Source organism: Hemitrygon akajei, chromosome 4 (genome assembly GCF_048418815.1).
Source record: "Hemitrygon akajei chromosome 4, sHemAka1.3, whole genome shotgun sequence".
Lineage (NCBI taxonomy): Eukaryota > Metazoa > Chordata > Chondrichthyes > Myliobatiformes > Dasyatidae > Hemitrygon > Hemitrygon akajei.
The window spans coordinates 134,763,866-134,777,379 of NC_133127.1; the positions used below are offsets into that span (position 1 = coordinate 134,763,866).

Below are 13,514 nucleotides of genomic sequence, written 5' to 3' on the forward strand. Positions count from 1 at the left end.
CAATTTTGGGAGAGTTATTTGTGATAAAAACCTTATCATATCATTTTGTGATTCTGATTGATATAATTCAGAATAAAAACTTTTAAAAGTTTCATTAATTTCTAAAGGTTTATAAGTAATTTTATTTACACTTGTTCTAATTGCATTTATCATTTTGGAAGCCTGGTCTGTTTTTAACTGCCAAGCAAGAATCTTGTGTGATCTTTCACCTAGTTCATAATATCTCTGTTTAGTTCTCATAATTGCTTTTTCTGTTCAGTATGTCTGAAGTGTATTATATTGTAGCTTCTTATTAACAAGTTGTCTTCACTTTTCTTCTGTCATATATCTTTGAGATTCTTTTTCCAATTTTGTAATCTCTTTTTCCAATTGATCTGTTTTACCATATATTCCTTCTTGATTTTAGAAGTATAACTTATTATCTAGCCCCTCAAATTTGCCTTCATCGCTTCCCATAATGCAAATTTATCATCAACTGAATGTGAGTTTGTATCTAAAAAAAAACAATCTGTTTTTTCATAAAATCACAAAAATCTTGACGTTTTAATAATATTGAATTAAATCTCCATCTGTAAATCGGTTCCACCTTATCCATCATTATCATTGTCATTGTCAAGGGGGAATGATCTGACAATATTCTTGCTTCATATTCCATATTTTTCACTCTATCCTGAATATTCGTTGATAATAGGAAAAAATCTATCCTTGAGTAAGTTTTATGTCTATCTGAATAAAATGAATAATCTCTTTCTGTTGGGTTAATTCTTCTCCATATATCAATCAAATTTAAATCTTTCATCAATAGTAAAGTTAATTTTACTACTTTTGATTTTGTAACAACCTTTGTTGACCTGTCTAAAACTGGGTCTAGACAGAAGTTAAAGTCTCCACCTATTAATATTTTATCATGTGCATCAGCCAAATTCAAAAAGGCCTCTTGTATAAATTTTGCATTATTTTCATTTGGTGCATAAATATTCATAAGAATCCATAATTCTGAAAAGATTTGACAATGTATAAACACATATCTCCCTGCAGAATCAATTAATACATTTTGTATTTTAATTGGTAAAGTTTTATTAACCAAAATTGCAACTCCTCTCGCCTTTGAATTAAATGAAGCTGCACTAACATTTCTACCCAATCTCTCTTTAATTTCTGATGTTCTATCTCTGTTAAATGTGTTTCCTGTAAAAAGGCTATATCTATTTTAATTTTCTTAATGTATGTTAAAATTCTTTCTCTTTTCACTGGTCCATTAAGCCCATTAACATTAAAACTTAAAATGTTCAGTAAATTAGTCATTATTTTTAATATGGTTACTCCAATCTATAACAATACATATTTCAGCTCTCGTAGTACCTTGGGGAATTTTTTAAAAATTCTCCATGTTGCTATGTGTCTCCCCACCCCCCCCCCCCACATCATCCAGGCAAAGAAAGATAGATTGTAAAAAAAAGATAACAATATACTTCCCTACTAATGTTGTGAATGAAAAAAACCACAACATTACCCCCCTCCGTTGTACGGGTCATGGAAATCGCCATGATTACACACATGAATCCTGTAGCAATCAATCAGAAGTTCCCCCAGCTCCCCCGTAACGAAAAAAAAGGTATACGTAAGAGAAGAAAATATCACTACTCCCGATTAATATTCCTCAAATTTTTACCTTTCTCCCCTCTAACATATAATTAAGAGTATATTTGTACATTCTTCTGTCCTTAAATCCATCAATTCCATTCACTATCTCAGTCTTCATCTTTAATCCATTTCGCTTCCATAAGTTCTTAGCTGTGTCCAGTGAATATTTGGGAGTTCTTGTGCAAACTCCTCCGCTTTCTGATAATCAGTAAAAAATCTTCTTTTTTCATCATCCAAAAAAATTATCGGTTGCCAGGTGGCGCAGTATAAATTTATAACCCTTTTCCCATAAGCCTTTTTTCACTGGGTTAAATTCCTTCTTTCTCTTCAAAAGATCATAACTTATGTCAGGATAGAAAAGAACTCTTTTCCCTTCTATCATCAATGGCCCATTTCTCTTTCTGGCACATTGGGCAGCCGCCTTCAGGATCCTTTCTTTATCTTGATATCTTAAGCATTTTATCGATTGGTCGCGGGTTTTTGATCGTGTTGAGGTTTTGGTCTTAAGGCTCAATGAGCCCTTTCGATTTCAATTAACTGATTTCCCTCTTCCATTTCCAAATTTTCCAGGATCCGTTTTTGAAAAAAATTGATTGGATCTTCTCCCTCTGTACCTTCTTTAAGACCAACAATCTTAATATTATTTTGTCTGCTACAATTTTCAAGCACGTCCACTTTTTCCAACAACCGTTTTCTTTCTGATGTCCAGGCAAAGATATTATCTTCCATTTTGTTCACTCTAGCAATGGTGTCTCCCATTATTTCTTCCAGCTTTTTAACTTTCTTATCCATTTTCTCCTGTTTTTTAACAACTTTATCAAACATAATCTTCATATTTTTAATATCTGTTTTTATTACTTTTAATGCTTTTAATTCTTTTAATTCATGCATTATTTGCACCAAGGCTTTTCTTATGTCTCCAGGAAGTCTTCCACTTCCAACCTCTTCCTGCTGTTCTTCTTTTTCCTCCTCATCTTCATCTGTGTTGTCCAGTGAATCCGACTCCACCTCCGATTCACTTTCACTTTCAGTCATAGCTGGGATTTGTAGTTTGGTTTGCTCCTGTTTGCGCATGCCCATTTCTTCACGCATGTGCAGTTCCTGCTGCTTCTTCTTAGAGACTGTTGATGTTGCCGCAGTTTCCTGTTCTGCACCGCCAGAGGCAAAGTGCACCTCGCCAAGCAGAGGTCCAACCTGAGTACGAGGCTCCCTCATAATGGTCGGCTGTTTCCTTCCCAACTCATGCTGTCTTCAAAGTAGTAGTTTTCTTCTGTTTCTGTTTAAGAGACATATCTAAAGACAATCCTGAGTAGTTTATAAGTAATTTTTAGAAAGTATTTACTAACTTTTCTTCACTTAAATATTATTTTACTGGCTTTTTACGGGAGAGCTGGATTTCCACGTCTCGATCCTACGTCATCACGTGACGTCCCCCACAATTCATCTTAAGTAATATTAACTGCACAATGTTTGTGGCTGCTTATTGTACTCTGCTTCTAAAGTGGGTGTGCTAAAGTTTAGGGATCTAATGGCATTTAACACGCAGTAACCACTTGAAGCCTGTATGGTGTTGCTGATTAAGCATGGATTTTTGTTCCACATGTTCTAATTCTCCCGCATTCTTACCTACACCTTAACATTATAGTTATCTTTAAAAGTAGTTCTTTGCAAAATGTTCTAATGTTCAAAGGTCTGTTTATTATCAAAGTATGTACTGTATGCAGTATACAACTTTGAGACTCTTCTCCAGAAAGCCGCGAAACAAAGAAAACCCATGGAAGTCAGTTTGGAGTAAAACAGCAAACCCACCCCCTGCATTGAAAAAGAACGTCACCAAGATCAACAACCCCAAAATCCAATCCCCCCGCACCAAACACAAGAACACTGGCCCCCAAATCCCCCTCTCCCCACACAAATATACCAACAAAAATGTAACAAGAACATCGATCCCCAATTCTCCCTTTCCTTCAAATGCAAGAACATCAACCTCCCAGAACCACCTGTTAAGTCAGGCTGGGAACAATGAATAATTATTCAAATGGATGAATTAATCAAGTTTTTCTACATGATACTGTAGGCCAATATAAGCTAAGAAGTATCCATTCCAAACCAATCATTTCCAGCAGCAACAGATTTTCCCCTCACAATTTATAAGTTAAGAAATAGTGAAGGAAAAACATTTCTGTCTGACCTGGGAGCTTCCTTGTACTCTGTCCAAGGATCTTTCTCATACCAACTCTGGTAAAGGGATTTTCCCTCAAAGCCATCATCAGGGCTTGGCATCTGAAGGAAGGCAAAATTGAATCCTTTATTTCAGCATTTTCACATTCTTTCATTAGTCTTCTGTCAGAAACAGCCAATTCATAAGTATATATGTTTGATAAAGTCAAACCCTGGGACGTTTATCTGATACAAGATTAGAAGGCCTTTTTCTAAATTTTTGGGAGCAGAACATCTTCCAGGTTCAAGACATTGGCTCAATTTCACGGTGAAGATTCAGACACTAAAAACAACCAAGATGGACCTGTTGCTAAAACTATTTGAAACGAGAGGCCAGCTTGATAAAGGAGCTGAAATTTGTACTAGAAGTAAATGCCTGCGGGATTGTTAAGAACAAGTTTGTGGTATCAAACATTATTGGGGCCTTATCATTTCAATTTCATAACAGTGCCAAGCTGCCAGGGAGGATGCAAATGACTTGAAGTGCTGCTTAAATTTTACCTCATTTATCTTCTTCCTCAGTGCAGAAGGTTCAGAAACTTTAAGAACATATTCAGGGCCAGACTAAGCAAGGTGCACAGAACAGAAACCAGAGACCCATTGGATTAGGTCAAAAGGGTTAAATCTTTTGATCCCATCCAAGTCGAGGACAGGTGTACCACACCTCTCTATCGACCAATGAGCATTGCATAAGTGGGCAAAAACCATCAGTATGGCATAGATACAGCACTAGTAGCATGTTTGTATGTATGTAACACTGGGGCACGTTATAGGTCTTTCATTGTAAAATAAATTAGATTACACATATTTTCTTACTGGTCTCCAGCTTTGGATTTTCACTTATCACCACACATTGCGGTTTGCATTTTTTAAAAATAAGTAGTTTAATTTCATGACCATTGGCAGAACATTTAGTATTTTCTCCTTTACTTTTTTCATTTATTTATCATTTATACAACGTGTAAGTTTTTGGAAATAGTTTGGCCCCATTCTGCCTCTGCTGCTCCCTGCATCTTGTGTTATGTGGCGGTCTTATTGTGGCTCACAAAGCCCAGCCACAAGTCGTTGGGGCATGTGTGGGTTATAATTTTCTCTTTGTCAAGGACCCTCTATTCAAGGTGGAAATGGGAAGAGGAAATGAAGTCTAGATTCATATATTACAGAAGACAAGAAAGGTGGCTGCATGGGGTACAGCTGGGGTAGAGAGGGGCAGGATGAAAGGTCATAGCAGATGTCATTTCACCTCCTATAAGATTCTAGCATTTTACTTCAGAAGTGGGTGAGATGGACTCCAAGCCTTTACGTAACCCACCTACGGCCAACCTGTATCTGGCCCAGTTCCACATCAGCAGTGAAAGTGGATGCATAGGATCTACATAGCTTGCTCCACAAATGTCACATCCAGCTGATATTTAGAGATAATCCAGTAGATACTTGTCTCAATCTCACCGGATATATTAAAATCATGGTCATCAATAAAAAATGATCTGCTAAGAGCAGACATTTAAACTGATATGTCTTATTATAACATGTTATACCCCCTTTGAAATTCAGATGTCAAATTCCATTTTAAAATCTTCACGTAAGCCAAGTAGTAAAGGGGTACCTGTCTTTTGAACCGCAGTAAGGTTTAACATTGTATTTAAAACTGCATATGAAAAACTGAAATGCTCTTAACAATTGTTTTATTTGACAAGAGTTAACTATATATTTATATCTCATTGTCCATGCTCTTCCAGGCAGATTTGCAGTCCTCAATTCCGTCTTAACACGTGATATATCATATTTATTCATATTCGTATTAAACAATATTCCTGTGCTACAGTCCTTATTTTCCATACGCAATAATGAACGAGTATGAATCCATCAATTCCTGAATCCAATTCCATCAACAGCTATGTCAAAGTTCATTTATTGCTCTTCTGTGTCCTCTATAACTACTAGACAATGCTTGTCTATGTTACGAATGTGCCACAACTCTGAGGGCCGAAGGGTACAAAGTAGCCCCCTCCTTTTTGAGAATTGCAAGATCGCTATTAATTCAGGTCAGAGGACCCAGGAAATGAGAGAGAGACGTTTGGAATGTGTCCTGGCCTCTGTGATACAAAGCCACGGATACCGGCCATTGTCTCTTGGAGACAGAATTGTGTATTGAGTACTGTACTATTCATTGAAGCCCTCAGGGAATGACCAGAGTGGGCTGATTGAGGGATTGCATCATCCCAACCTGATTGACACTGAGACCCCGTGAGTAAGGATAAAAGAGGGTCTGGGGAACAACCCCTCCAGACGCACCAGGAGAAACGCTAGAAATCCCGTGACAGTGTTTAATAGCGACAGCCGGTGGGGGGCCCGCGTGCGTCCTTTTCCATTTGCCTCGGAATTGGCGGGCCTTACCACGGAAGACGGTTTAGCTAAAGAAGAGACCACCATCAATGAAATTTCGAAGGATCGACATCATAAAAAGGAAAAGCTGGCAAGTTTAAAATTCCTCTCTTGACTTCAACCAAAGGTTGAAGCCTGTATGAACTGAATGACTTTTATATTTCCATCGGACAATACATTATCCCCTAGACAATGATAGAGTATTTCTTATTGATTATTATTATACCTGCACTTTTAGAGTTAGTATTGACAACGTATATTATCTGTATGTTTGCATTGATATTATTTTTGTGTATTTTTACCAATAAATACTGTTAAAAATAGTACCATCAGACTTCAACGGACCTCTCTATCTTTGCTGGTAAGTGACCCAGTTACGGGGTACGTAACATCTACGTCACTGTACTTTTGCAAAACATACCTGAAAACTCTACATTTCAAAAAAAGTTACAGGAAAGTTATTTCTCAATCCCATATTCCAGTGCTCCCCAACCCCCAAGCCATGGACTGGTATCGGGCCGCAAAGCATGTGCTACTGGGCCACAAAGAAACAATATGATTTGTCGATATGAAACGATACGAGTCAGTTGCACCTTTCCTCATTCTCTGAAACGCCCACTGTTGAACTTGTACGCATGCATGGTCATTACCCACGTGAGGTCATTAGTCACCTGAACACCGTGATATCCTAGTGCCAGGGATCACTGGTTGGCCTCGGGTAACTGGCCGCCTCACGCGGCCGGCGAGGTGCCGTTGCTACTGAACTGGAGTGCGGACAGATGGGTGCTGCCTCTAAACCTGTTTAGCACACTGAATGTTCGTGGGGAACCTGGTGCTAAAATATTCACAGACAACCTAATTCAGACTCAGGGTTTCGTAAGTAGCAGAGCAGCTACCTCGCTACGATCTACTGGAAGTCATCCCTCAAGCCAAACTTTTGTCAGCCGATAGATCCTACCTACTTACAAGGGGGCGGCAGGCACATGCCCTGTCACACTCCTCGCTCGGTCGGTCACTCTCTCTCCGGACTACGACTGCCGCGGCCCCGGTACAGGGACCTCCAGCCCTTGCCTTGTCCTCTCACTGGTGTGTTGCAATAATTTTATATGTTCATACGAGGAAAATATGTGCTGTGTATTTAATATCCAAACATTAATTAAAATGTTATGATGCTATTGACTTATAAGTGAGTTATAATTGACTTATCACTATGTTCATGCGAGGAAAATATGCGCTGTGTGTTTAATATTAAATTCATTAGATAAACCCTTTTAGAAATGAAATTGAGTGTATTAGCCACTCATAAGTGACTTATAGTTGACTAATCACCTATATTCCAGTCCTGATTAACACCCCCCACCCCCGCGGTAGGTCGGTTTGCAAGAATATTGTCAATATTAAACCGGTCTACGGTGCAAAAAAGTTTGGTGACCCCTGCCATATTCTACTATTCAACCTGCTGAACCATCATTATGATCTTTAACATCCATACTTTTCAATCCAGTTCCATACTTAACCAGCTACACTGCTGATGTGCCCTTAGAAACCTCTTTTCATGTGTACAATATGGAGAACACCAATTGGAAATATACTGGCTGCATTGAAAGAGTTGCATGGTATCTAAACTTTCCACCTCAGCACTGCACTCTCAGAAATACTTCACAATGTCTCTATACACTGAATCTTTCAGTAAGAAAAATGATTTACAACAAATTCCTTAAATATTCAGTAAACATTTCAAACTATACAACCAAATTCTGTGAGTGAATAGTTCCTTACCTTTTTAGTCAAGTTATAAACCAACTGGTTGAGTAATGGACTAGAGTCAACTCTCAGTGTGTAGTTACCTAAGAGATAGATACAAAAAAAAGGGAACATGATTAAACTACAACCTTGACAAGTAGCAATATACAAGTAGACAAAATAATTACATCCTTAGCACAAATCTGAATTAAGTTGCAATATTAAATGACAGTGAATTTAATCACAAATTTTTGTGTTACAAGTTGGGCACTGTAATGTGTTTCATCTGTCATAAGAAAAATTGGTCCATTACATCTGAATTTGGGATTGGGTCAGTGTGATCAAACAAGAAGATTGTAATAGTGGGGAAGGGGGTAGTGGTTGGACTTCAAAGCCTGGATCAAGTTCAAAGCATCAGGAGCAGAGGTCGAAAGGTGATGGAAAGGGTTATGTTCAATTGGCCATGGTGAGGTCTGTTCGTGTGATAGTCGACAGGATATGATGGAATTTGCTTCAAAAGGGCAACAATTATACCAGTGCTCAAGAGGTGTAATGTGAGCAGGCTTAATGACTATCGTCCAGTAGCGCTCACATCTATGGTGATGAAATGCTTTGAGAGGCTGGCCAGGGCTAGAATCAACACCCGTCTCAGGAAGGATCTGGACCCACTGCAAATTGCCTATTGCCACTATAAGTCTACAGCAGTTGCAATCTTAATGGCTTTCCACGCAGCCTTGGATCACCTGGACAATGCAAATACCTCTGTCAGGATGCTGTTTATTGACTATAGCTCAGTATTTAACACTATCATTCTCACAGAACTGATCAAAAATCTACAGAACCTAGGCCTTGTAACCAGATCCTCAACTTCTTAACCAGAAGACCACAATCTGTGTGGATTGGAAATAACATCCCCACCTCACTGACAATTAAAACTGGTGCCCCACAGGGATGTGTGCTCAGCTCTATGCTCTACTTTCTCTACACCCATGACTATGTGGCTATGCATAGTTCAAACAGCATCTACAAATTTGCTGATGACACAACCATTTTTGGCAGAATTTCAGGTGGTGACGAGAGGCTGTACAGGAGTGAGATATACCAGTTAGTTGAGTCGTGTTGCAGCAACAACCTTGCACTCAACATCAGTAAGACCAAAGAGCTGATTGTGGACTTCAGGAAGGGTAAGATGAGGGAGCATAAATCAATACTCAGAGAGATCAGAAGTGGAGAGAGTGAGCAATTTCAAGTTCCTGGCTGTTAATATCTCTGAGGACCTAACCTGGATGCAACATATTGACGCAGCTATAAAGGTGGCAAGACAGCGGCTATATTTCATTAGGACTTTGAGGAGATTTAGTTTGTCAACCAAAGCACTCAAAAGCTTCTACAAATGTACCACAGAGAGCATTCTGACTGGCTACATCACCATCTGGTATGGTGGAGGGGTGGCTACTGCATAAGATTGAAATAAGTTGCAGAAACTTATAAAATTAGTCAGATCCATCATGGATACTAGCTTCCATAGTATCCAAGACATGGAGTGGTGCATTAGGAAGGTGGCATCTATCGTTAAGGATCTCCACCACCCAGGACATTCCCCCTTCACATTGTTACTGTAGGGAAGGCAGTACCAAAGCCTGAAGGCACACACTTAGCGATTTAGGAGCAGCTTCGTCTTTGCCATCTGGTTTCTAAAAGAACATTGAACCTATGAACACTACTTCACTAATTTTTTATTTCTGTTATTTTGCTCTACTTATTTTAGCTTAACAATTTATAGTCACGTATATACTAAATGTAACTCAGTTTTATTAACTGTATTTATCGTGTATTTCACTGTACTGCTGTAAAGTTAACAAATTTCATGACATATGCTGATGACATTAAATCTGCTTCTGATTCTGATGAGAACCTGACTCAGCTTGCAGTTGGGTTGAGGGAGCAAGGTTGGGTTAGTGATCAAAGGTGGGGGTAGTTTTATGAACTTGGGTTGCAGGAGAAATTGCCAACTTCAGGGTTTCAGAGATAGCAATAAGATGTTAACGGTTTTCTTAAAATAACTAAGATTCACAATAATAGACTTCACAGCTTTGGATCTGCTCAGGCTAGTAACCATACCAATAACAAGACAGACTTTGTATGTGTTTTTAAGAGTCCATTTTTGGGTGAAACCAAAAATGACAGAAATGATAGCCAGGTATTTAGTGGCCTTCACTGGCTAACTGCTTCCTGGTAAGGTCTGGGTGGAAAATTGTGAACAACGTAGGCCTTGCTGTAGGTCTGATTCCTTTAATGATAGTTATTGGAACTGTACCACATAACCCATAGAATTCCTACTGCTGCATCTTTTGGAAACTCTGTTAAGTGTTAATCCACCACCTTTTTTACCAAAGGAATTTTTATTTTTTTTAAAGTGTTAAATTTCACTGCAATTTTAGACTGATACAGTTCTAGAACATGCCTTGCTTCCACTGCCCATGATTGCACTTATTAAACTGCTTGTTAGAGGGATAGATTGCAGAATTCCAGCAAAGTGACATCAAGAAGATCAAGTAACTGGGAATTTGTACTCTTGTCTGGATCCTTCATCATCTCTCCTTTAACTAGTTTGTGAAAACAGCTCAATAATTATTCTTCCCAATACAGTCCCTAAAATATTGACTGTATTTATTTGTCTCTGGTTGATATTGAAATAATTGGTTGCTGAAAATCAAGACAAACTTTGTTACCTTTTAATGGTTTGCTTATAAAGTTAGTGTTACATTCTCTGAAATCTATGACATTGTATATAAATTCAGTTTACGTACAGAAATTACATAAATTTCTTTCTCTTTTCATTTGCAATTTGTTGTCTTTTACACACAGGTTGAATGCCCAAGCTGGTGTGGTCTTTCATTGATTCTCTTATAGATTTATTCAGTATTCCCTCAAGAAAATAAATCTCAGGGTTGTATATGGTGACATGTATGTACTTTGATGAATTTATTTTGAACTTTGAACTTGGAGTCTACATTCTAGCCAGATTTAGCATCTAGCAAGATGCCCCATCCAAGCTGCTCCCTAAAACCCCTTCAAAACTTTGCCAATCCAATAAGCTGTGCAAACTGAGAGACAGAATCTCCTACCAGTGGGAAACAAAGGAATGTAATGTTTTGTGCTTTGTGGAGATCTGGCTGATGGATGAGATACCAGATCATGCCATCGAATGCTCCATGTTCTCCCTGTTCCGGGTGGACAGGCCAGAAAACCCCTCTGGGAAGAATAAAGGAGGTGGGGATATGCTTCATGGGCAATAATGCCTGGTGCGACCCCCAGAATGTGCATGCCCTCAAATCCCTTTGTTCCCCAGATCTGGAGTACCTTGTGCTACTGTGTAGGCCTTTCTGGTTGCCTAGGGAATTCACAGCTTTATTATCACAGCTGTGTATATTCCACTGCAAGCTGATACTGACGTGGCTGTCAAGGAATTGTACAAGACCACAGGCACCCTGGAGACCGCACACCCAAAGGCTGTCTTCATCGTTGCCGGTGACTTTAATGGAGCATCGCTGACTACAGTCTTTCCAAAGTTTTGTCAACATATCCAGGAGAACACATAGGGAGATAGTATACTCGACCACTGCTACTCTCTCTTCCGCAACACTTTCAAAGCACTCCTCTGCCCACCACATGGAAAATCGGATTACTCCTCCATTTTGCTGCTGCCCGAGTACAGGCAGAAGCTGAAACAAGAGGTGGCCACAGTTAAAACTGTCCACTGTTGGTCTGACCAATCGGTGTCCATGCTACAGGACTGCTTTGATGATGTCACTGGAATGTCTTCCATGATGAGGATGTCTCCAAGTTCACGGATGGGGTCACAAGTTTCATCCTGAAGTGCATATTGGATGTTGTCCCCCGGAAAATCAGTCAGGGTCTATCCAAACCAGAAACTCTAGAATCAGGGGTGTCAAACTCATTTTAGGTCACGGGCCGGATTGAGCAAAATGCAGCTTCATGTGGGCCGGATCAGTCGGACGCGTGCGAACGCAGCTTTCGTTGCCTCCGTTTTTTCAGCCTGCTCTCATGTGTCTCTTTACAAATTCCATTTCTTATGAAGAAGACTGCTGAGCAAGACTGCCGAATAAACACTAAAAACCCTGAAAACCTGGTACCTGAATAAACTCAGCATTAGCCATGTCATACGCCATAGGCACTTCAATTACTGGGGCCAGCTTTAATAGTAATTAGATATTATCTTGCCGGCCAAAGATAATTCCACCGGGCCTTGAGTTTGACATATATGCTCGAGATCAACAGTTCCGTGTGAGCAACACAGAGCTACATTGCCGGTGACTAACAGGAATTCGAGAAATGCAGCTACGATCTGCACAAAGTCATGAAGGCAGCAAAACAACAACAATACAGGGACAAGATTCAGACTCAACTCTCCACCAACAACGCACACAGATTATGGTAAAGTCTACACACAATTGCAGTGGAGTTCCAACATCCCTGCCACTCTCCCAGATGATCCAAATTTTTTTATGCTCGATTCGATGTTGCCAACACTAGGCTCAAGGAGAGCCGTGGATGTGACCTGCAGCTTGGTCACCTCTGAGGCTGAGGTATCCAGGCATTTCCAACGAGCAGACAGTTGCAAGGCTGCGGGACCAGTTGGCATCTCAGAGTGTGCGCAACACAACCGACAGGTGTATTTACAGACATTTTAATCTCTCCCTCTCCCAGTGTAGAGTGCCCTCTTGCTTCAAAACATCCACCATACTTCCTGTACCTAAGATGACCAAGGTAACATATCTGAATGACTGGTGTCCTATCACACTCACCTCAATAATAAGCAAATGCTTTGAGAGGCTGGTTAAGGATTACATCCGCAGCATGCTACCACCACACTGGACCCCCTACAATTTGCCTACCGACACAACTGGACCCTCACTGGACCCCCTGCAGTTTGCGTATCGTCCCAACCGCTCAACAGATGACGCCATTGCCACCACCCTCCACCCGGCCCTAACCCACCTGGACAAAAAAGACACATACGTTCGGATGCTGTTCATAGACTTCAGTTCAGCATTCAACACAATCATCCCTCAGAAACTGATTGGAAAGCTGAGCCTACTGGGCCTGAACACCTCCCTCTGCAACTGGATCCTAGACTTCCTGACTGGGAGACCTCAGTCAGTCCGGAACAGGAGCAGCATCTCCAACACCATCACACTGAGCACGGGGGCTCCCCAGGGTTGCGTGCTCAGTCCACTGCTGTTCACTCTGCTGACCCACGACTGTGCTGCAACACACAGCTCAAACCACATCATCAAGTTCACCGATGACACGACCGTGGTGGGTCTCATCAGCAAGAACGATGAGTCAGCTTACAGAGAGGAGGTGCAGCAGCTAACGGACTGGTGCAGAGCCAACAACCTGTCTCTTAATGTGAACAAAAGAGATGGTTGTTGACTTCCAGAGGGCACAGAGCGACCACTCCCCACTGAACATCGACGGCTCCTTGGTAGAGACCA

At 40.3% G+C, this 13,514-nt stretch overlaps 1 protein-coding gene across 1 annotated transcript in view; it reads right to left on the bottom strand.

The window, feature by feature from the left end:
* The window catches only part of naalad2 (N-acetylated alpha-linked acidic dipeptidase 2), a 112,697-nt gene that overhangs the window by 29,570 nt on the left and 69,613 nt on the right, over positions 1–13,514 (bottom strand). Inside the window, exons 13-14 of the mRNA XM_073043352.1 lie at positions 8,029–8,096; positions 3,836–3,927 (exon numbers count right to left, since the gene is read on the bottom strand). Of these exons, the coding sequence (XP_072899453.1) occupies positions 3,836–3,927; positions 8,029–8,096 (160 nt within the window). The remainder of the gene's footprint in view (positions 1–3,835; positions 3,928–8,028; positions 8,097–13,514) is intronic.